This window comes from Aythya fuligula, chromosome 3 (genome assembly GCF_009819795.1).
Source record: "Aythya fuligula isolate bAytFul2 chromosome 3, bAytFul2.pri, whole genome shotgun sequence".
Taxonomy (NCBI): Eukaryota; Metazoa; Chordata; class Aves; order Anseriformes; family Anatidae; genus Aythya; species Aythya fuligula.
The window spans coordinates 78,126,144-78,148,700 of record NC_045561.1 but is presented as its reverse complement, the minus strand read 5'-3'; the positions used below and the strand labels follow the sequence as shown (position 1 = coordinate 78,148,700).

The 22,557-nt window shown below is 40.2% G+C and overlaps 1 protein-coding gene across 4 annotated transcripts in view; it reads right to left on the bottom strand.

Moving 5' to 3' along the window:
- The window catches only part of TPD52L1 (TPD52 like 1), a 55,324-nt gene extending 33,384 nt beyond the window's left edge, over positions 1-21,940 (bottom strand). For 2 of the 4 annotated variants that reach the window (XM_032184757.1, XM_032184759.1), the window contains exons 1-2: positions 21,879-21,940; positions 841-956 (exon numbers count right to left, since the gene is read on the bottom strand). In XM_032184757.1, the coding sequence (XP_032040648.1) occupies positions 841-956; positions 21,879-21,897 (135 nt within the window). In that variant the 5' untranslated portion in view covers positions 21,898-21,940. Of the gene's footprint in view, positions 1-840; positions 957-1,577; positions 1,597-14,474; positions 14,494-21,878 lie in introns of those variants that run through there. The other 2 variants (XM_032184760.1, XM_032184758.1) reach the window with 2 other exon arrangements.
- Positions 21,941-22,557: the final 617 nt, after the last annotated feature.

The following is a 22,557-nucleotide window of genomic DNA, read 5'->3' as shown; positions in this document are numbered from 1 at the left end:
TTGAGGTGAAAAAAATCTTTTGTTTTTTGTTTCACTAGAAAATCCTAAATCAGCACTGAAGGTAAATGACTTGAGAGTCACTAGGAATATGACTTCTTAGAGTGTTTAATATTATAACAGTAATTTAAATATTTCTGTCATACAAAAGACAGGAGCTATTCTCAGCAAAAGAGCTGTCTCCTGGATGAGCCCATTCCATGTGCAATAGCAGCAAACACTTCACAGAGCACTCTGATCAGAGGCTGAATCTAGACAATCACCTTAACCTTTGTAATCAAAAGACCACAGAGCTCACACCTTTTTTCTCCCATTATTTCTTTTATTAAGTACTACTTTTAAACCTTTTCATGGTGTCCCGAAGTTCTTTAATTAGGAAAATAGTAAATGCAAATCAAAATTGCAACTGTCTCCAGACACATCGGTGATGAAGAAAACAGAACCACTGTGCCAATCATCATCAGTCTTGTCTGTAACCAGCAGCAGCATCTTTTCCTTTGAGCACCATACAAAGAATCTTTTCTATCGGGTGTCACACCACCATAACAACAATTTCATAGATCTGATAGAGGAACACCTTCCAGTTTTTGTAGAAGGTTTATAAATAAAGAAAAATGGCCTTTGTTGACTAAAATGGCATATTTAGCTTTATAATCATCAGGTAAAAGATAGCTAACATTCCAAAAACATCTAAGGAAAATAATTGTTTCACATTATTGTATGCTGGAAGAGTTTTACGCAAAGGAAGAGCAATTTTTATGATGTGTACTTCACCCTACAATGAATATATTTCAGTTAAAGGAAGTAGAAATATTAATACTCACAGAAATTCAAATTCATTACCTTGGCCAGCTCAATTTTTAACTCTTCTTTTTCTTCTTCAGAGATCATATTGGTGAAATCAACATCAGTGACCATGTCTTCATCTGCCTCATTCAAAGCCTGGGTTTCCAATAGACCTTAAAGTAAAGAGTTAAAAAGTTAAAACAATTGCTATCAGTTATTTCAACCGTAATATTGACATCCTCTAAAAGCAAAGAATGCTGTAATATTCACCCACTAGGAAAAAAAGAAGTTAACTACAAAACAATGCTTGCCTGCTAAAGGTCATGAGCATTCTGTTTCTTCTTACTTTTGAAAAACAATTGGAAGTATTAGATGGTAACTGCCGTAATAAAAGCAACTTAATATGTTAAAGCACCACTCATTCCAAGAAGACAATCACCTTGGATCCCACCAGTCCATAGCAAGACATCTTTTTCTTTTTTTTTTCCTAATACAGAAAAACAAAACAAACAACAAAAAAGCATAAACCAAACCAACCAACCAAATCCAAACAAAACAATAACTAAAAAGCCCTGGTTTTCTTCAAAAAAAAAAAAAAAAAGTTGATTAATGTGGATCACGTATGTGAATAGTGGCAATAGCACATTGAGCAATACAGGAAGTATATTACCAAGCAGGATTTGCTTTAAGAATACCTCTGTGACAATTTGAGAACCTTGCAGGTGGCCATAGTTTGCAGAAGGAAATGCCATACCTCCTGCTTGCAAATTTCTAAATGTTAGAGAGAAACTTACCTTGATTCCTCATCTAAACCTGTAAAGGAAGAATAATTATATTGTATCTCCAGTCACCACCTTCTTCTGTGTGTCCAAGATCAGCATCAGTATGTATGATAACCAAACTATTCACAAAAAATGTCTGCAAGACCTGGAATTGGTATATTACATTCAGAAGAACCACAATATAACCTATCTCCCAAACACTCAGTGAAGAGAAGAGTGGCAGCTGGGATCTCACTAAATAGCAGCCTCTCATTCTTCATTGTCTGCAAACAAAACAATGCAAAGCATAACAGAAAACAATCCTTTAGAACTTGTTTTGAAGTTCTTAATCTGTTCCTGTTGTAGAAGAAAGTTTTCCTCCAGGCTACAAATCAAACAGCATTTTTCCCTGTATTTCAGTTCTTCAGCTGGCTAACCAGCCATCTCAGTTGACTCCTGACATCTGTGTGCTCTTTAGTACAGGAGAGACTAACTTATTTCAGGCCTCCACAGACATCCGTATACTCTTTTCCACAGAGATTAGACTTTAACTAAGTTTTGACATTAGGGAGTAGAGGTTACAAGCAGCAAGCCAAGAGTATTCAACAACATGAAACCGAGTACTTCATTCAGTATGCAAAAATAAAAAGAAGAAAGCAAAACTCCCTCCAGCCTTTCATCATTTCTTCCATATAGACACCCACAGCGTACCTGGATTTCCTCCTATTTAACAGAATAGAACAGATTTGATTCTTTGCAGCAGCTTCACCGCAGAGCACAATGTGGCAAACTCAGTCTTACTAATTACAACCTCCCATGAGTGGGAAGAGAAAGAGAAGTAACACAGGTGCTGAACCCCTGTCTGGCACCATATGCAAAAGTTGAGCACCACCCATAGGCACAAAAATCTTTTAAAAAGAAGAAAGCATTTAAAAGAAGTTCTTACCTTTGCTATTACCCAAAAAATCAACTTGCCAGGATATCCTAGATTGCCAAAGTCACAACAAAAGAAAAGCACATTTATTCAGTAGGAATGCTCCCAAATTACCTTTATTAGCCCCACTCCATCCTAAACACAATTGTTTGATTTATTTTTTTTTTGAGGATTAACAGAGTTGCTATGGGAATCAGGCTAAGCTTACTCCCCCATGGTCCTGGCAGCAGTCTCCTTTTCTTCACAGATGGGGGAGCAGCAGTACAAGTACAGCTCTTGGAAATACTGGGGTGAATCTTAGGGCCAACAGGGTTAAGGCTGAAAACTCTTAAGGGAAGTCTTGGGGCTGAATTAGTAGAAGACATGAGATAAGGAGATCTAGGACCAGCTGATACTTAAGCTAAAAAGGAGACAGATCTGTACTTAAGGGACAGTATTAGTTTGGGATTGCCTAGGTTAAGAGGCTAGAACTGTTAGACAATGGATAGACAGATACGTGGAAGCCAGCACGGACCAAAATCACCAAAGATCGAGTAAGATTTCATTAGACCAAATGGTCAAGTTTGATCTTCAAAATATTACTGAAATAAAAATCCATTCCAAAAAAAAAAATGCACATGCACGTCAACCTTCTTAATGACCCTCTGCAACCTTACCCAGTGCCTGTCACAATTCTGATCTTGTTTCTCGCACAAGCCTCAAGTCCCCTAAAATCTATTCTGATCCCTCAGCCTCCACCTTCTTTCTAAAGCCTCTACCACAGTCCTCCCTAATGGTCCCTGTCCTTCTGCATCGGTTTTATTTCAGTCACCTCAGACTTCCAGTCTGAACGTCTCTCCACCATACTGTGTGTCTTGGTCTTCTTTCAACTAATCTCAATTCTTAAACTTCTCACATGAGCACAAGGAACCTGTTAGCAACCTACTCTCTGACTCCTCCATTGCTCTTCTCAGTCTCTGCCTTTCCTTCACGATCCTTGGTTGTTTTATCTTGTTTCCCCCCCAAGAAGCTGCTTTCAGTCTTCAACTTCACCTCCCACTGCCATTCCACTCTATTCTGTGGACATCTTCAGTGGTATCCCCTCACCATTTATGACAAACCACTTCAGTCCTGGGGCAGGCCTATCAGCACAGGTGGGATGTTCCAGTTCTGGTGCTACCTCATCTGAACTTCCCAGTTTATTCCCCACCTGAGCAACAGAAATACCTTTCTTGAATCTGACCTGATCTCTTCAGTGTCTGGGGCTGCCCTCACAGACTCTCTCTAGTTTGTCTCTCTTCAGCTTAGGAAATGGAGGAATAAAGAATAAAGGAACTTAACCCCTAGAGATTTGAGTGTCCACAAGCAATTGCAAGGCAGTCTGCAAGTAGGGTTAACAAGAATTTGTTCCTTCTTTTCTTTTTTTGACTTAAGTGCCCATCCCTATTTCCCCTCTAATAACCACTGACTACTGTGTTAGACCTCAGACAGAGTTAGAGCTCTCTTATAACAAGCTTAATGAAAACAGTCAGTTGGTAGAGAAGATGTAAAGTGATTTCACAGACAGACAGAATACTAGATGTGCTCATTCTTTTATGAGTCATCAGAGAAACCAGAGAAGAAAGGCCATTCGTAGTATCTCTTTTACAACGGAAAAAATGGCCAAGTTTGCACTTCTGAGCACCACGGCATCCATTCCACCAGAGCATGCCTCCTGCCAGGTTCCTGCAGCACCTGACCAGGGGAGTTCATCACAGCCCCTGGGGAAACTACAGCATTAGCTTGATTCACAGGAAATTATGCTACAGAGATTTTCCTACTCATAAAACAGCTTAATGTTGTAGCCCCCAGGGAGAAAAGGAACCTGCAGCGAGATTCACACCGATACAAGTAAGAGTGACTTTTGATTTTGGTAGTAAAACAGCTCCTATTGCTAGTATTGCTAGCACAAAGCATTCTTCCACCTTCTGCTTTGTGCAAGAAGCTCAGCCTCCACCCCACCTTGCCTGTAGGGTCCTTTCAAGTAGGCAGCAATACATCTTTCAGACATCAGTTACAGATGTACCAGATACAGAAGCATAACGGAATTAGGAATCTCAGTGAGCTCCTGTATTCTCCAATTAACTGCCTGAGTAATTAAGAATCAAGGAATGAGGTACGATACTATTTAGTGTGTTTAAGCTAGCTATACATTTTGTTAAACACACTTAATCTAGCAACTCATGAAAACATACACAAGGATGAGTTGATTGATCTAAACAGTTCCTTCCTAATCCTAGAATCTAGTATTATTCTACAATATAAAGTGCTATATTTAGTCATCCAAAGCTAGAATTTTACGATAACATTGCATTTTTATACTTGACCACGTACATTCAATTCCAGCAATTACGTACTTTGCCCAAGAAAAAAAAAAAAAAGGCATTTTATTAATCCAGACCTTCACCTGTATGGATGTGCAGACATACACTTTATAGAAAATTGCTGCAACCAAGTAGACAAACACAGAGCTTTTCTTGGTTGTTTCATGTTTTTTTCTTTGGCGGTAGAAAGAACTTAGTTGGTTTCTAATTCACCTGGAATTAAACATATCAACATCTATATAGGTATATACTATACTGATATATCAGGCAAATCTTTCTCGCCAGAAGGCTGCAGCACTGAGATATGCTAGTCTTTGCTGTGCATTTAGATTTGCGTTTGCTGACCACTGCGTAAAACCCATCTTTTCCTTTAACTTTAGATTACTTTAAATAATACTATTCAAATGATCACTAGCTGCTTATTAAAATATCAGTTTTATTGGTTATTTTATATGACCACAACGAACAGTTTGTGCAAAGTACAGGCAGGCTATTTTCTATTAAATTACCCATGTTTGCTCTCAAGTCTCTGGAGACCCTGTCAAGTCTCATTCCCTTGCAATGGAATCCCAGGCCCTGAATGGTTTGCTTTGATTTCAGTTGTGCAAAATGCAGACAAAAAGACCACTTGTTGGGAGGTCACAAATCCAGTCAGGTAACATTTCAAGGCTCTGTTTTCACAACAGCCCACAGAAAGTATGGGGAAGCTATAAAGTTAATGTAAGTTACTCCTTCTCCTAATTTACAGAATTAGAGAAATACTTATTACTCATTAACTTCCAGTGAGGACCCTATCTGACAAAAGATAGAAAGCATAAAATTTCAAAGTTGCAAAATTTCCCAACAGCTAACAGTTTTCCACATGAACTGACAAATAAAAGCCTAGTCAGAATTATTGTTAACAACTTGCCAACTGGTTTTATGTGCAGGAAACTAAAGCTGAAAACAGAACGCTCACAAAAGTAGGCACACTAAAATAACCCTACTCTACTAGGATTCCTACTCTGATTGTTGAAGTTAACTGCGTTGTGGTTTAAGCTGGCAGGCAGCTAAGCACCACACAGCCATTCACTCACTCCCCCTCACCCAGTGGGATGGTGGAGAGAATCAGGAAAAAAAAAAAAAAGTAAAAGCTTGTGGGTTGAGATAAAGACTGTTTAATAGGACAAATAATAATAATATTAATAAAGAATATACAAGGCAAGCGATGCACAATGCAGTTGCTCACCAGCCATGGACCAATGCCCACCCAGAGCACAAGCAGCTCCCTACCCCCACCCCAGCCAACCCCCAGTTTTATTGTTCCACATGATGCCACATGGTGTGGGACATCCCTTTGGGCAGCCTGGGCCAGCTGTCCTGGCCGTGTCCCCTCCTAGCTCCTGGGGCACCACCAGCCTCCTCACTGGCCAGGCAGCACCAGCAGCAGGAGAGGCCTTGGCTCTGTGTGAGCACTGCTCTGCACCACCTGAAACATCCCTCTGGTATCAGCACTGTGCTCTTCCCAATTTCAAAACCCAGCAGCACAGCAGCTACTAGGAAGAAAACTAACTCTATCCCAGCTGACACCAGGACAAACTGATTTCACTGGCCTGAATCTAACGTAATTCTACGACCATAAAACATCTGATTGTCCCCAGACCAGTCCATAATAATGCATTATGCTGAAGGATTAATCTTGCTAAATGAAAGTCAAGGTCTGCGTTCACAATGCCATCGATTACACAGCTACCACAAGCAGAGTTGTTACAATTAGGACATATTTATTTTTGAAATGGAGCTCAACATATGGCTCTATCAGCCAGCTTAAATTCAGGCTACAGCTGCATCAATAGACTTCCTTTCTTGTAGTTAGTGATGCTTATCAGCTCAGGCACATATCCTATCATCACATAATATACTGCTCTTGAGCCTTGAACTAGTACTTCTGCTTTGGATCAAGGCATATACCAGTTGCTTGGAGTTTGTGGGCATCTCTGCATTGTCATGCTCTGCAAAGGATAGCAGAAAATTTCTCCCAATCATTGCTTTCTCTCTACAGATTCTGCCATCTCTCACATTTGCAACTAGAACCTCCACACAGATGGAAATACTGTGAGTGTCTAATGATAACTGAGCTATCCTCCAAGGGCAGCTTTCCAAGAAGCAGCCTATCACCCCCCAGTGCACTCTAAGGGTGTCATATAAGCCTATAAGCCCATCCACAAGTACTACTCTCATAAGGATGCACAGCTCATAGTTATGAGCCATGGAGTATTGGTCACTATGGGGAGGGAGCTGAACACAGCTGAGATTGAAATCTAATTTGAGGGATACTTCACAGCAGAATCAGAGAGAGAAAAAAAAAAAAAAAAAAAAAAAAAAAAAAGACTGGTCTTGATTGCTCTGATGTTCCCAATGTTCTTCCTTTTCCCAACTAGAATATATGTGCTTCTTCTTGGAGGAATTGCATTCATGCTGAATTCCCAGCTCTCCTTCCCCACTTTTCCAAGAAATACCAAATACCATGCCTTGTTTCTAGCCATGGTTTAAGAAAAAACAAAAACAAAAAAAAACTGTTAGGATTGTTAAGGTTATTAAATATGTTCAGATGCACAGCTGGTATAATTCCAAAATCATACCAATATCCAGATTTGGACCTGGGAATGAAATTTCCACTTGTGTAGAATAGCAGAGGTTATTGGGAGGCTGAATGCCTTTTTACTTCACTTCATAGCACAGGTGTTGCAAGCTTCCCAGGATTAATTTGGAGCTTTACCTAGCAGATTACCAGCCATCACTGGAATTCACAGCATCCTGTATCTCATGTCCTTTCCCAGCATAACAATATTTTACACACTGATCTCTGAGCATTCAGCTAATGTAAAGTCTCATTCCAGTAGGCCACCAACAGGTTGGACATGAGAAAAGAGGTAGGGGGAGTCCACACAGCACCACTTAGTAGCGTCTACTTGCTACTCTATCTTGTCCAGATCAAGCCATTCATGTTTCTCCTGAATTCAATCTTAGTTGCTGTGTCTGGTGCCCAGCAATTCTCCTTCATGGGGAAAAAAATCAATCAATTAATCACACAAGAGACACCGAAGGAGCAGAAGCAATCTTGGAACCTATTCTACAAACCTACCACCTCTCATACTCCATGGTCAGCTAACAAGACCTCACTGCCTCCTCTGTACTTCTGTTTACTATCAGGCTCAACACAGAAGCCTGATCAAGGCTCAACTCTAGGAGGCACCATTACAGGCACTATTACAGTATAACTATCAGGCTAATTCTTATACATTGACCTTGTTAGAAACACATCACATTATTGGCAGTGATGTCTGCTGTATTAACCACAGTGACAACAAAGTTAAAGGCAAGAACAACAAATTTTTTGCTTGTGTACATTCCCCAGCATTTATTTCAGGGAAATAAATAGAACATGATCCTTTACTTTAACAAAACAGTCGAGTATTGAAGTCCTTTTACTGCTCTAATTTTTTGTTTCCTGACCTGTTAAAAATAGCATACTTACCTCGCTATCTAGTATTCATATCAAGGGAAGAAAACATCTTCTAATTGCGTAACTCTTGGACTAAGCAAAATAACATTTCAGCTTCTTTTGCCATGTCATTATATTGCAGCTAACAGCATAGCAAGGTATGCACAACTCTGTCTTATTTAATATTAGAAAAAAAATTGTTTACAAATTTAAATTGCAATTAAAACTTCAAAGGGATGAAATGGTAAGTAGAACAAAGGCACTGTCCAGACATTGCATTAGTATCTTTGATCTTCTTTATAATGTAGAATTAATGCCACATATATAGATTAAGGGGGGGTGGGGGGAGAAAGGGGGCCTAGAAGCCTGTACCATAAAAAAAAAAGATCAGAAAAAAAAATATTGCAAAGATTTCCAGGACCTCTTCTATGCTTCTGTTACTACAGGAGGATCTAAATGGGAAGATACACTTTCATTTAATCCAACTAGAATAGACAGAACATGAAGGAAGATCTTTTCTGTGTTTGGTTCAGTCTGTGGAAAAGTCTAAAACTGCTTGAACTTCACAATTACCATGCAGACTGTCTTTCTCCTAGAGGACTTAGAACTCAAAGAAGGAAGACTGGTTTTGAGGCTATGACCGGGAAATAAAACTAGAGGCTGGGTTTATCTTGGTTCAGAGAGGGAAGAACTCAAGCCACACTGGTCACATTGACCAAAGGCATAAAGCCCCCTTTCTGTGAGCAAGGAGGCTCAATCTCCCTTCTTCAAGTATGCTCCCCATAGCAGTAGATATGGATGGGCAAATCTCTTCGTTTCCTCTCTCCACTGGGCTTTGGGCCCAGCATAGTGTGAAGGAGAAGGAGGGAGCACAGCTTTTGGGTGTTCAAGAGCTCTTGGACACAGCTGACTATCTTAGAAAAAATGTTCTCAGTCACTCTGGAGCAGCTCACTACAGACCTTAGGCTTTCCATCCCATCTCTTAACTCCCTCAAACCAGGCATCTATCCCTAACTGTGAAACAGTCTGTCAGGTTTCCAAAGGAACACTTTTATTTGAAGTCCCTGGTTAAGCAGCCAGTTGTAGTGTGCTAATTCTTCACTTTCATTTTTTTTTTCTAAAACAGAAAAGTAATCATACTTTGAGGATCTCACTACGTTATTTTTCCCCACTAACACAGTTGGCCAGTGGAGGAAGACAACCTGTGCAAAAATTAATTGGCAGAGAACCATCTCCACAGCTTGACCACTACACTGAGAAGCCACACACATTGGTAAAGGATTTGATAATCATCCTAAAAAAAATAAAAAAAAAATGCAATACATAATTGAGATCAGCAATAATAGCAGAAATATGTATATACATATCACTTACTAAAAGTAGGTACCAAGCTTCAACCTAGAAACTGATTTTCCAAACAAAATAATTAGCTGAAACATCCAGAAATGTTTGGCTGTCATGTTATTAAGCATTTTATCCAAAAATATCTAGCTTGCTTTGTATAAAATAATAATCCTGTCTACCCGGGGAAGACAACGGGGACATTGCTTTCTATGCTGTAGCTATGGAAATACAAAGCAATTGTTGTGAAATGCAACAGTTTAAAGACAGCAGATGCCTCTATTATGTCAATACTGAAAGTAATGACAGTATTGTACCACTTACTGTGCATTCTATTGATCATTCTGCACAACCTTCCATGAGGTCAAGGGAGAGAAAAAGATGCCACAAGTGGAAGGGCTATCATCTCTTCCCTTTCTTTAGGCAGAACAGAAAAAAAAAAAAAAGAAAAAAAGAAAAAAAGAAAAAAAGAAAAAAAAAGAAAAAAAAAAGAAAGAAGATGAAGTCACGATGGAATAATAGGGAATGAGAAAGTGGATGACACTGAGTCACAAAGGAGACTTGTTCTCTACAAATTAGGTACTCTAGAAGCTCTAAGACTGCATAACAGAAATGAAGGAATAAAGCATATATAATCAGAATCGAGAATAAGAAATGTAGGGAAAGATAAGAGCTATGACATGGAAACGCTGGCAGTCAGAGGTGGAAGTTGTCAGTTAAATTTTTAAACCCACCCTTTCACACTAAAAATACAGAGAGGTGCATTTTTCCAATCTCAGAACAGACAGGCATCTTGGGTGCCATCCTCAGCTGGCAGAAGTGACTGTGATGCCACCAACTGTATAATTAAGCTCACACATCTGCTTCACTGAATCAAAAATCACAGAAGCTTAATGGCATGATTTAATAACCTTCCTCTCCCAAGAAAGGATCATTTTGCTGTATTTTCCCAAATCCAGGTGCAAAAGAGTATCACTAGATAGCAATCTAACTGCAGTATAATTAAACACACGAGTCTCCTCAATTAATTTCCAACAAAGTATCTGTGTTACAAGAAGCGATGAAGTGTTATTTTTTAATTAAAGAAGAAATTCCTCAAGTAGCTGTAATTTGTATCCTTTAGATCACAGAAAGCATAAGTAACAAGATCTTTAGAAGTCTAATTAGAAATGAGAAGAATCTTGCAGCCAGCAGCTTTTTTTTTTTTTTTTTTTAAACAAAACTAGCTATCTTAACCTATAAGGCAGATATGCCACTTCTGATCTCGTAAAATTCCTATGGAAAATACACAGCAAACAATTATAACTGGGTACATGACAGAGTCTTATTCACTTCAGGCTCAAATTCATAATTCCCATTGCTTTAATACAGATTAAATCTCAGCTCTTTTACAAACGCTAAAATACAGAATTAGGAGTGCTGAAATAAAAGGGACAAATTATCCCTCCTGACATCTGCTCAGTCTCTCATGTTGGGAGAGTAAAGATTACAGTTTTTAAGGACCAGGACTGCCTTTTGCATACTGCTTGGCACAAAAGGTCTGTGACCTGTGACTCAGCCTAGTAGGCAGCATCGCAGTTACAAATTACTGACAATAACTCACCCACAAAGTTGGGATAAAGGCACACACCTTGCCACCAAAGTTTTCCTTAAAGGCTGATGTTAAACTATGTAAGAGCTCACGGCTATCCTGAAGCAGTAGTGAATCAACACAGGCCACAAACCAGGCAGCTCTTGTGTCCTTCCTTCCACAAACCCGTTTTTAAGCATCACCTGCTTTGGTTTGTAATAACCCTTAATCCCCCTGGGATTATGATGAGCTACATGGTACCAGTTCACTTTTGTCTTCTGAAGGGGTCATTATCTCATAGGGCAGACTTCCACCAGGCTTACCTGCAGAAACTTGACCTACTCTTGGAAGCATCTATCTACAATAGAAAGGCACTCCCATTAAAACCAACAAAAATAAAGCTTATTTTGTCAATATTATTTTAAAACTATACATTTTATCTTGTATTCCCTTGCACAGGCCCTTTAAGATAGCATTATTTGTTAAAACAAATACTCCAAATCTACTGAAAAGTAGCTTTAATCTGTGCCACCTCACTGCTTGCAAATGCATGGCCTTGCAGCCAGGCAGCCATTCCTACTGCTGGCTGACCTGATAAACCTCAAGTTTATCCCTGGAGTTAGTGGCATGACTTCTTTGGACACAGTCCCCACAAAATACTCCTCAACCAGAACAGTACCTTATAGCTGGGCCTGTTCAAACCAAAGTTTCATTTGTTTTTCCTGTAGTCTTTCAGCCAGCACCTTGAACTGTGAAATGAGGTATTTATTATTCTGCTCCTAATGTTCAGCTCCATGCTAAGGTCCTCACAGTTTTTGGCATCAGTACTTTGTGCCTTTGCCCACTCAGTGCTTTGTAGCACGCAATTATCAAGAAACGTGTTGGCTTTGTGAGCCTGTGGGTGGAGGCATCTGGGGCTTAGGGCCCTGGGTGTCTGTGAAGTTCCCATAGAAACAGGTTGCTCAGCCTTTTCTCTTGGGTAGGGTTTGAGGACAGGAGATAGGCCTCTGTAGGCAGGCTGGGTCACACAAACGATGTGTTCCAGGATGAGTGACCACCTACCAGGCCAGGATACGGAGACTGGCAGGTGCTTCCAGCCACACCATACAGCCTCCATCTTTCAGGTTCCTGATTCACACTCAGGTATGAGCCACTGTGGCCACAGTGGATCAACAGGGAAGATAAACCCTGAATCAAAAAGGGTCAGCTTCTCTGACAGCTGCTCTGGGTACAGGTAATGGCAAGCACATTGACAAGAGAAGGAAGGGGGTTGGGAACACCACCGGAGTTTCTACGCCCTCACGATTGCATTAGATCACAGCTGTAAGAGCATCACCCAAACCTCTACCCCAAGCCACACACATTACCCTGTCTGCTATCATCCCTATCGCACCTTCTGTACCTTAAGAAAGTCTGAGAAGAGACCAAAGGAGAGTCTTGGTCTTTTCTGCACTCTTCTGCCGCCTCATATACAAACATTCTTCTAAAGATGTTGTTGTAGGATGGGCATAACATGATGTCATTTTCTGAAATAAACTTACTCCAATGCTTGCATCTCTGCTAATAGCTTCCATTCATGCCTTCATTTCTATTCATCTTACATGTTAACATTGCATTCTTGCTTGCTCACCTTTCTCCAGTCCAGTTCCCACCTGTGGCACTTCACTACAACAAGAATACCACTCCCCTCATATTTCTGTGTTCACATGGACACAACTAACTAGCCTTTGAATTCTGGATCTAGACCATCTTTGAACCTCTCTGGAATGGTACAGACCATTATACGCACTCCTCCTTTCCTTTTGCTTAATGCAGACTTTGCATACATTGCTCATGATCTATGCTTCTCTATTTTTTGAAGCAATTTAAAACCACAAGGGACAGAAATATTTTTCTCCACCCATAGTATATGTCTTCCACTTTCCTGACAATGTATGTTATTTAAATCTGCAAAGACCTTACTTAAATCTTCTAAACTGAACCATGAATCAGTTTATAGGAATAACAACATTCAGCAGACTTTTAATTATTATTATTATTATTATTATTATTATTATTATTAAATCAGGCTATTCAAGTAATTGTTCCTTCTTCACCATCATTTTTTCCCCCCTTTAATCAATGTTTCTGCACAATCTGACCCCCAACATGACTGAAGGACCTACTCCTTCAAGACTACATGGTTTCACTGGTTCTTCAGTATGCTCAGAGGCACATAATAGTGTACAGCACCAGTTAGATAGTTTAATTACATGGCAAACATCATTCTCCCTGATTATGACTTTGATTCCTTCCTCCCACAATAATAAGTTAATAGCTGCCATCTGCCTATTAAAATACTTTGAACAGAAGATAATCTTCTGTTCCTGGCATAATTGCCACTCTAACTCTGCAATGTACATACATTTTATTCTTCTCTAAGGAAAGTCTGCTTGTGTTTAAATACAACTCTCTCTGATCACTTTTTAATTAAAATTTACCATGTACCAACCCAGTAAAGAAAGAACTAGTCATCCTCTAAAAATCTGTTGGCTTTCCCTAGAGTGACTGACCTGAGATCTACTCAGTGGAGTTAATAACATTTAATTAAAGTGTTAAACATAGAAAGAGGAATTAGACAAGCTCCTAAAATGCTTAAAGCAACATCAGCACAAATTATTAGCAAATTCACCTACAACATACTGAAAGCAACTATTCCAAGGAAATTATGAAAAAGTATTGTAAAACTTTAAGAAGGTTATGAATAACCCTTTTGTAACCACAAGCATCCACCACCTTAGTTTCACCCAGGTGACAAGGCAATTGTCCAGGGAACAAACTGGTGAACACAGAACACCTGAATAAACAGGTAAGCACAGACCCACCTACATTTTTCCTGAAGAAGCAAACATGGAAAGCATCAGCTCCCTTCAGACACCATTTATAAACATTTACAGAATATAAATCATACAGACTTTTAAATCCATCCGATATGTAGTTTTTACCATGTTTTCATACTTTACTTGTGATTTATAAATTAGTAACTGGCAACTATTAATGTATCTTTACAATGAGGCACAGTTACTAAAGAAAGAGACAATGTATGTTTGGATGGCTAAAGAGGAACAGTGTTTCACAAGTTAAAGCAAAACCAAGGCAGAAGTCAGGCCATACAAATGAAAAGAGAAAACAGAAAGGATAGCTCTTAAAAGAGGAAGAAATAGTATTGGCAAGATCTGGTCCCCGGGGGCCTGGCAAAGCAAATAATAATTTCACTTACCAGCAAACAAAAGTAGTCCTCTCAGCAAGAAAGCATGTGAAAATAAATTACAATTGCACTGCCTGCTACAAAAACATTTTGAACAAACACTTTTTACTGGGTAAACCAACACCAGATCAATAAAATAATATTCTTGCATAAATAAGTATATGTATCAAGGCTTCCGGTGTAATTTTATATCTCTCTGCTAAAAGCTCCACTAGAGCCTTCAGTTTTTGTGTCACACTAAATGCCAAATCATGAGTTTGCATTTTGAGGAATCTATTGTTGTTAAAATTACTTTAAATTCTATTAACTTACAAAAATGTTAAAAGTCCAGTTTTGCCTCTAGAACAAAGCTAGAGTGACTGTTTTCCTTTACAGATTTTAAGTACTGTACTGCTTTAAAACACTTTAATGAGTAGGTTCTTGATGGACAGCAAAGATGATGGCATGATAAGGTATATTAATGGTGACAGCAGAGCAACTTTACAAAAAAAAAAATAAAAATAGAACAAACAAAAACCATTAAAAACAAAACCAAACACAACACTAAAAACAGAAGCAAACACTTTGTCCTGACAGCCCTCCTTGCTTCAGAAAGAGCCAACTGCTCAAGGCATGCTGTCACCTTCCCTTTTCTGGATGTGACACAAGGTATTTGAGCTACATCTGAGCTACCCACTACCTGCTTAGCTGAGCTTCCCCAGATTTTCCTTCTGTGACTAAAACACAAAGATGTAAAAATTGCATAAGAACTGGATCCCCGACTAGGCAGTTCCTAACCATCTGTTAGCCCATTAGCTGGACTAAACGACAGAAGCTATTATATCTGGTCACAGGACATACACATTTAACCATGCCTTTCCCTTATTTCTGTAAACCTGCATTTATTAATGTTACTACTGTGTTATTCTTATTTAGCTGTTGTAAAAGCCCTGGCTCTCAGCTTCAGAAATTACATGTCTTTCAGCAACCAGCCTTAAGTAAAAATACTCCCTGACAGATACTGTGGAGAGAAGTCCAAAACTAGTATTTTATACAACTGTTTACAGTGGGAACTTTATGGTTTGCTTAACATAAAGGGGATCCAGTAGCGGATCATTCATTTTGCTGTGCCATTATTAAACAAACAAACAAACAACACCTTGTTACTGGAATAAGTGAAAGAAGATCAAGAAGTACAAGAAAACCTACACAAAGGTAATTAACAAGAACAGCATTTCAGAAACATTTATTATTATCCAGATGGTTTAAGTCCTGCAAGCAAGTAAAATGTGACAAGCAGAAGAGGGAGAACGGGAGACCCAGTGTAAGACCTTTATCATCATCATAAAGACTGTACTTGGGACACTGTTACTTCACGCATGTCCAGCTCTTTGCATTTATTTTGCATTTTCATATCATTTGTAGAAAGATCCTCACTGCGAATATTCAGCTACGTTTTACAAATCAAAAGAAAAAGGGAATGAGAGATGACATTAGAGAGAAGTAGATTTAATGCTAAAGTGCAGCACAGGCACTTGCCAAGTTACCGTGTCTTTTACAGTTATCTACCTGTAACAGTAAACCATACTTGGATTCAGAAAAGTAATGATAGCCTACCCAAATATTATAATATGACTTTGATCCATGGATATCAAAGATGTCCAAGCAAGTAAATCAAACAAATCAACTAATGTGCCCAAGATTTTGGAGAAGGTCGATGCAATGTCTTATATTAGAACCCAGATTTTTCAGTTCCCTCTCACCATTTCTAGTATGTTAGGGGTTTAGAGAATGCTGCAGTGAAAATACTTTAAAGAGCAACAGTATGACTACAGTAGACCCCATTTCTAAAATATGGCATTGTAACTGTGTTTCTACAAGATAAAAATAATGCCAGACAAAATTAGCCTGCCCAGGTTTAGTACTTACGTATTACTCCAAGAGGTATTTTCTGATTAGTAAGAAAGATCTAATTTTACCCTTAAAACACTTTCTGAAACAAAAGCTGACTATAGTTTTTCTAAAACCAAATTTCAGGATTACCCCAGAACAAACTACTGAACCGCATCTATATTCCTAAATATGTCCATACAAAATATACTTCAACCACTCTGTAGTCTTCTGACAAACTTGTGCTACATCCTTGAGCTTCAAGCAACACGTGCCCTAAGCACAGCTCCTCAAAACCTCCACACTTTCCTGTACTGTACTGGACAAGCCAGCAAGGCGCATCAGAATACCATTAACAAACTAATCTCTCCACAAATGCATTTGAGAAGACTGACAGAAAGTAGACTCAGACTGTACTTGAGCTGCCTCATAGTAGGACTCGTATCAGCAGTCCAGTGAAAATAAAAAAAATATAGGAGAAAAAAAAATGAGCAAGCATTTAAAAACTTGTTTTGGGGTCTGATATGTTTGGTTTTCTATATTCTGAATTTTATATCTTCATCATTGTAAAAGTGACAAGGTTACAATGCCTCATAAGATTGGCCAGGGATTTTAGAGGAGGTATCTTTTTTTCTTTTCCAAATCCCACCGTTGTTCTATTCTCAGTTCTCTTGCATAGCATGAAATCACTCAGCTTTTCTCAGCCTCAGCGAACAGAATCTCTTCTTGTGACAAGTGTCGTTAAGCTGCTAGTACAGGTTCAAAAGGGTAAAATAGCAGCACTGCATTTTATTTCAGACATTTATTTGATTAAAATCTGTTATTTCTGATAAATCATTCCATGCATTCCCCTCCATTTAGCATAAAAATGGATGAATGATAGAAGATCAATTATCTCAAGCTCTGGGCACTCTCATTAAATATTTAAGAATCTCACTGTAACTTACAGCCCTATCGTTTTCACTCGACCTCATCGTCAAGCCATCTTATTAAGACAGCAGCTGAGACTTCCACCAAGCAGTCATATATACAGATTATCACTGGCCAGTCCAATTATCCCAATATCCTCCTGACCTTTTTGTACATCCTCTCTCCTGCTTTCCAAAACTAGGCAATGATGAGTTGCAGAGGCAGCAAGGAGATAGCACAAACTCCTGGTTAACAGATTTGATGCTGAAGCCTCAGAGGCAGGCACGCCCAACCCTTCTAAAGGTAGGTGGGGAATGTAAACGCATTGCTCCCAACAGAAGGAACTAGCAGCTGCTGCTGGGCAAGAAAACTGAGGTTCCCCTTGCCTCAGCTCATGTATCAACACTGATAAACCTATACGCTGATGGACTTCACAGAGTAGAGGGATTTTATTCTGCAGTAAATCAGCCCCAAGCCAGCAAGAAAGGTTAACACAGAACAAAAGTCAATGCTCCTTGGTAGAGCTAGTAGGGTAATGGTTGGACCAGATGATCTTTGAGGTCTTTTCCAACCCTAATGATTCTGTGATTCTGTTTAGGAGCAAGAGGGAAAAAGAATGCTGACCAAGTTGCCAATGCCCTGTCCCGGGGAGTCTTGTACACCATACCAGGCTAACACCATCAGACTGTGTGATGGCATGTGCCAGTATGACAGGGTAAGGGCATGGTGCTAACGCTGCAGACTCTAAAAACTTTGTTCTGATCATAAGCTCCAGACAAAGGGCATATGCCCAGGTACTGCCTGTCCTGCCCTGTAACCTCATGTGCCAGATGTGACTGGCCTGAGGACCACAGGTGGAACACATCAGCTGCATCAGCAGAGGAAAACAATGCAGTGCTACAGGCTTATGAGACATAGGACTCAATGAGGATGAGTCTAACTTTTAAACTTACTACAGCTCTCACCCCAGTACTTTATGGGTAATGTATATTACTCTAGATGGGCACACCACTATGGCTAAAATACGCAACTAGTGGCAGTGGATGTGCCAAGAACAGCTGTAAGAAGAGTTCCTAGGACAGGGAGATGCCTTGTCAAGGATAGGCAAATACATTTCAGCGGTGGGAAAGAACACCTATACGGTAGAATAAATTGCAAGCTTGGAGGAAACTGAAAAGGAAATTTAGCTGCAGTTTTCTTACGTCTTTCAATGGAGCTATTACCTGTCTTCCTTGTTGCAAGTTCCCAGTTGAGCTGTGCATGTTATGTACTTCATACAAGATTTTATCATTTGACCAGGTTTTGCCAGAGATTTAACCGCAACAGCTGCAAGGATATTGAGTAGGTAGAAGGGCAAAGAGCAGAAAGCTGCACCTCAAAGCTTCATCAGTGTTTGAGTCAAGAGAGGACACGAGAGGGGTATGACAGGACGTAAGACTATAGCTGGATACAAAAAAAAAAAAGAGAAGCAATGCAAAAGGAGAGAAAAGTATTAAGAGCAAAGCTTCAGTGTGTTGAGTAACATTGAATCCTCTGAAAAAGGACAGACAAAAACATCCCTGGTATTATCATAATTAGAGGACATTTACAATTTTAACCTAGAAAGCAGGACAACACAGGATAGTGAGTTAATCTAGACATGAAGCAGTATAAGTATCAAGAGATGCAAATACACAGTTCTGATCTTCCTGTCTCTCAGACAGAAGCACTGCTCTTCTGACTTCCAAAGTTTTCTCTTTAAAAATGCGTGATAGCCAGAAGAAAAACAAATAAATTGTTACTGATTTTTTAGCCTAAGTAACCTAAGTATAGCTGACATTCCCAGGATCACCGAGCTCCAAGGACCATTCAGAGGAAAAAGTGATGTAAGAAAAGCAGCCAGAGGCTTAGAGGTACAACTTACGTAAAGTACAATTTATGTTTATTATGTGTGAATTTGTTCACACAGAAGGTATGGTTATTTCTTTAGAAAATAATTTTAACATTAATTACTAATATGCTCCACCTGGTAGTCTGTCTTACCTAGCTGGCATCAAATGCTGCAAGACATATTTAATACATTTAAGTATAACAGTAATTCCATTTCAGTCCATGAAACCTCTCTATTTCTTTCAGCTCAGTATCAGAGCATTTAACTTTCACAATCTTTGGACCATAGGCAAACGTTCTGTGCCTTGCACCACACAACCTCCTGATAGTTGCTGTGACCTCTATGCAGTACCTTGACTCAGTTACATGGAATAATACTTTTTTTCCCCCCACACAGTTGGAGTAAGATTTATAAGGCTGGTTCATGCCAGTATGTAAAAATTCTGACAAAACATATTTTCCTGTTCTGAAGAAATCCATATTTCATATTTCCTGAACATGAAGTTGATCTACCCAGGCATGGCCTCCCTTCAGGAGGATATAAAATGGCACAAACAGAATTATTTAGAAAAGTCCTTTTGAAGAAAGCCTTCAAAATGCTAAATAGGAGCAATTTAGCAGTGCTTTCAAATGTATAGATTTTATTTTGTCTTTTCAATTGCAATGCAATCCCCCAGCGGAGCACACTGGAACAAACTATTCAGGATTCATTTCTCTGTGGGTATTTGAAGGTTCTTTAGAAGTAATTCATAAACTCATTAAAATGTATAAATATTTCTCCAGCTGCTTAAGCAGCTACTTGAATTCAACGTTTTTTGTTTGTTTGTTTGTTTGTTGTTGTTGTTGTTTTTTCCAAAGCAAATTGCTACTGTTTTGCTAGTAACCTCCCATAACTGTGGTCTGCAAATGGCATAGTGGAATTGAAAAATTCAGATTTCTGCCTGGTGCTTAGATGTACTTCATTGAATTCAACTGCATTAGAGACATATATATTAAACTCTTTTTGCCAAAAGGCTCCGTAACTGCAGTAGCATGAGCTGAATTGAGTCTACAAGGAAAAAAGGACATTTTGGAACAGAAACTTGCTGACTTGCAAATACCTACTACAAAACTCTTAGCTTGTGCAGCTAGTGTATCAAAGAAAGATTATAATTATTTTTTTTTAAGTAATGGAAGACTGTTCTGAGAAACTGCAGGAATAAAACAAAGAGTTGAGAAATAGAAGAAAAAAAGTGACTTAAGAAGTGAGAAGAACTGACTGCATAGCCTTGAAAAGTCCTGTATTCACCTTTCTGTCAACTGTCAACTAAAACTAAGTTGAAGATTACCAACAAAAAAAAAAAAGGAGGAAAAAAATCCTGCACTGGGAATTAAGAATCTCTAACTAGATGAAGCCCAGCAACACAAAATGTTTTTATATTCTCTTATTAGCCAACAGATACTCATTCATATGAAGTTATTAAAGACAAAGACCTTCCTGTGGCAGTAACAGAGCTACTGACCAAAACATAGATTAGCAAGACACATTTATTGGCTTGAATTCTTAACACATACTAAGAATATTAAGAATACTAACACAAGTAAGAACATTTCAGGTTGGATATTAAAATAAATTTCTTCTCAGAAAGAGCAGTTGGGCATTGGGACGGGTTGCCCAGGGAGGTGGTGGAATCACTGTCCCTGGGGGTGTTTAAGGAAAGGTTGGATGTGGTGCTTAGGTTTAGTGGGTGACAGTGGTGGTAGGGGGCTGGTTGGACCAGATGATCTTGAAGGACTTTTCCAACCATAATCATAGAATGGCTGGGGTTGGAAGGGACCTCCAAGATCACCTAGTTCCAATCCCCTGATTCTATGATTCTAACATATTTACTTACATACTTATTAGTCAGGGAAAGGCAATTCAAATGAGTATATACCCCTATCTGGCTATTTGGAATCATATAGCATTTTCTACCAACTCTACAAAACAAGAAATGAGCAGAACTTTTACCATGCGAAGCTCCTGCTTAAAGAACAGGATCTCCCGCTGCTGTCTGCACAGATGCATTTGGTTTAGATAACAGCCTTTCGCTACGATGTTTATGCTGACTTCTAGAACCACCAGGAACCGAGCAACACATCTATTTATTCTGCCAATGTAGCCACGAGGATGGCACATACAGCCTGCTTTAGCCAGAAAGCCCTTCTCCTTCCCCAGCATCAGGAGCTGCACCTTCCCAATGGGAAACCTTCACGTACAACAGCATACCCATTTGCCTCCTTTGTTTTTGTTTAATGCAGTTTTTTTACCTATCCTGGAAGAATGCCTTGACACTTAATTTCAGTAGACAGATGTCTCCCCCCTTCCTTTTTCCCCCTATTTATTTTACAGATGAGATAACGCAGTTTCCAAGCATCCTGCTTTTAAGGAAACATTTGTTCCACCACCTGTTTAGTGCTGTGGGCTTGCGGACACGCGCGACGAAGCCAAAGGGCTCTTCAGAAAACACAACCGAGACCTCGAGGAGAACGAGATCTGTGCAGGCAGCACACCTCCGTCCGACCCACCCCTCACTCAAACCTGGCAGGAAAACTTTCTCCTCTGATCAGTTTCACCCGCAGAGGGAAGAGCGGCTGCCCTGAGTACCCAAGAGCCGCAGTCCCCAAAGGAGCTGCTCGCTGCCTGCCTTCCCCCGTGGGGACCGCGGCTCCGGGCTGAGCTCCCCCGGCACCGGGCCGAGCCTCCCCCCCGCCCGCTGTCCCCGCTGTCCCGCTGCCGGCCGGACTCACCCCGTGCCTGCGGCTCCATGGCCCCGCACGGGCCCGCACCGCAGCCGCCGTCGCCCCGCGCCGAGCAGCGGCTCTCTGACGGCGCCGGGCCGCCGCTCCCCGCCCCCGAGCCGCGGAGCCGGGCGGCGACACCTGCCGGCACCGCACGGCACCGCACGGCTTCTGAGGGCACGGCTCGGCACAGCCCGGCACAGCCCAGGAGCCTCCTGGAACCCTGCCGGCGCCCCGAGGCCTCCGTGTCATAGAATCATTAGGGTTCCAAAAGCCCTCCAAGATCATTTGGTCCAACTATCCCCCTACCGCCAATGTCACCCACTGAACCATGTCCCCAAGCACCACGTCCAACCTTTCCTTGAACACCCCCAGGGACGGTGACTCCATCACCTCCCTGGGCAGCCCGTTGTGTGTCGGATGCTTCCAGCCGCCTTCCAGGACACACTGAGCACACCTAAGCTTCTCGACACCTTTAACGTCAAAAGTGACCAAGGAAGAGAGTAAAGACACCAAGGAAGCATTCGGCATTTTTTTGTGAATTTATTCTAACAGGTAACATTTTAGGTGAAGAGAAGTTAAATCCAAAAGAAAATGATTATGCAGTGAGGTTAAAGAGGTAGAAAATAAGCCCTTCGCCTTAAAACACTGCAGAACATTGCATAGTGTCAACTTTACTTATTTCCCA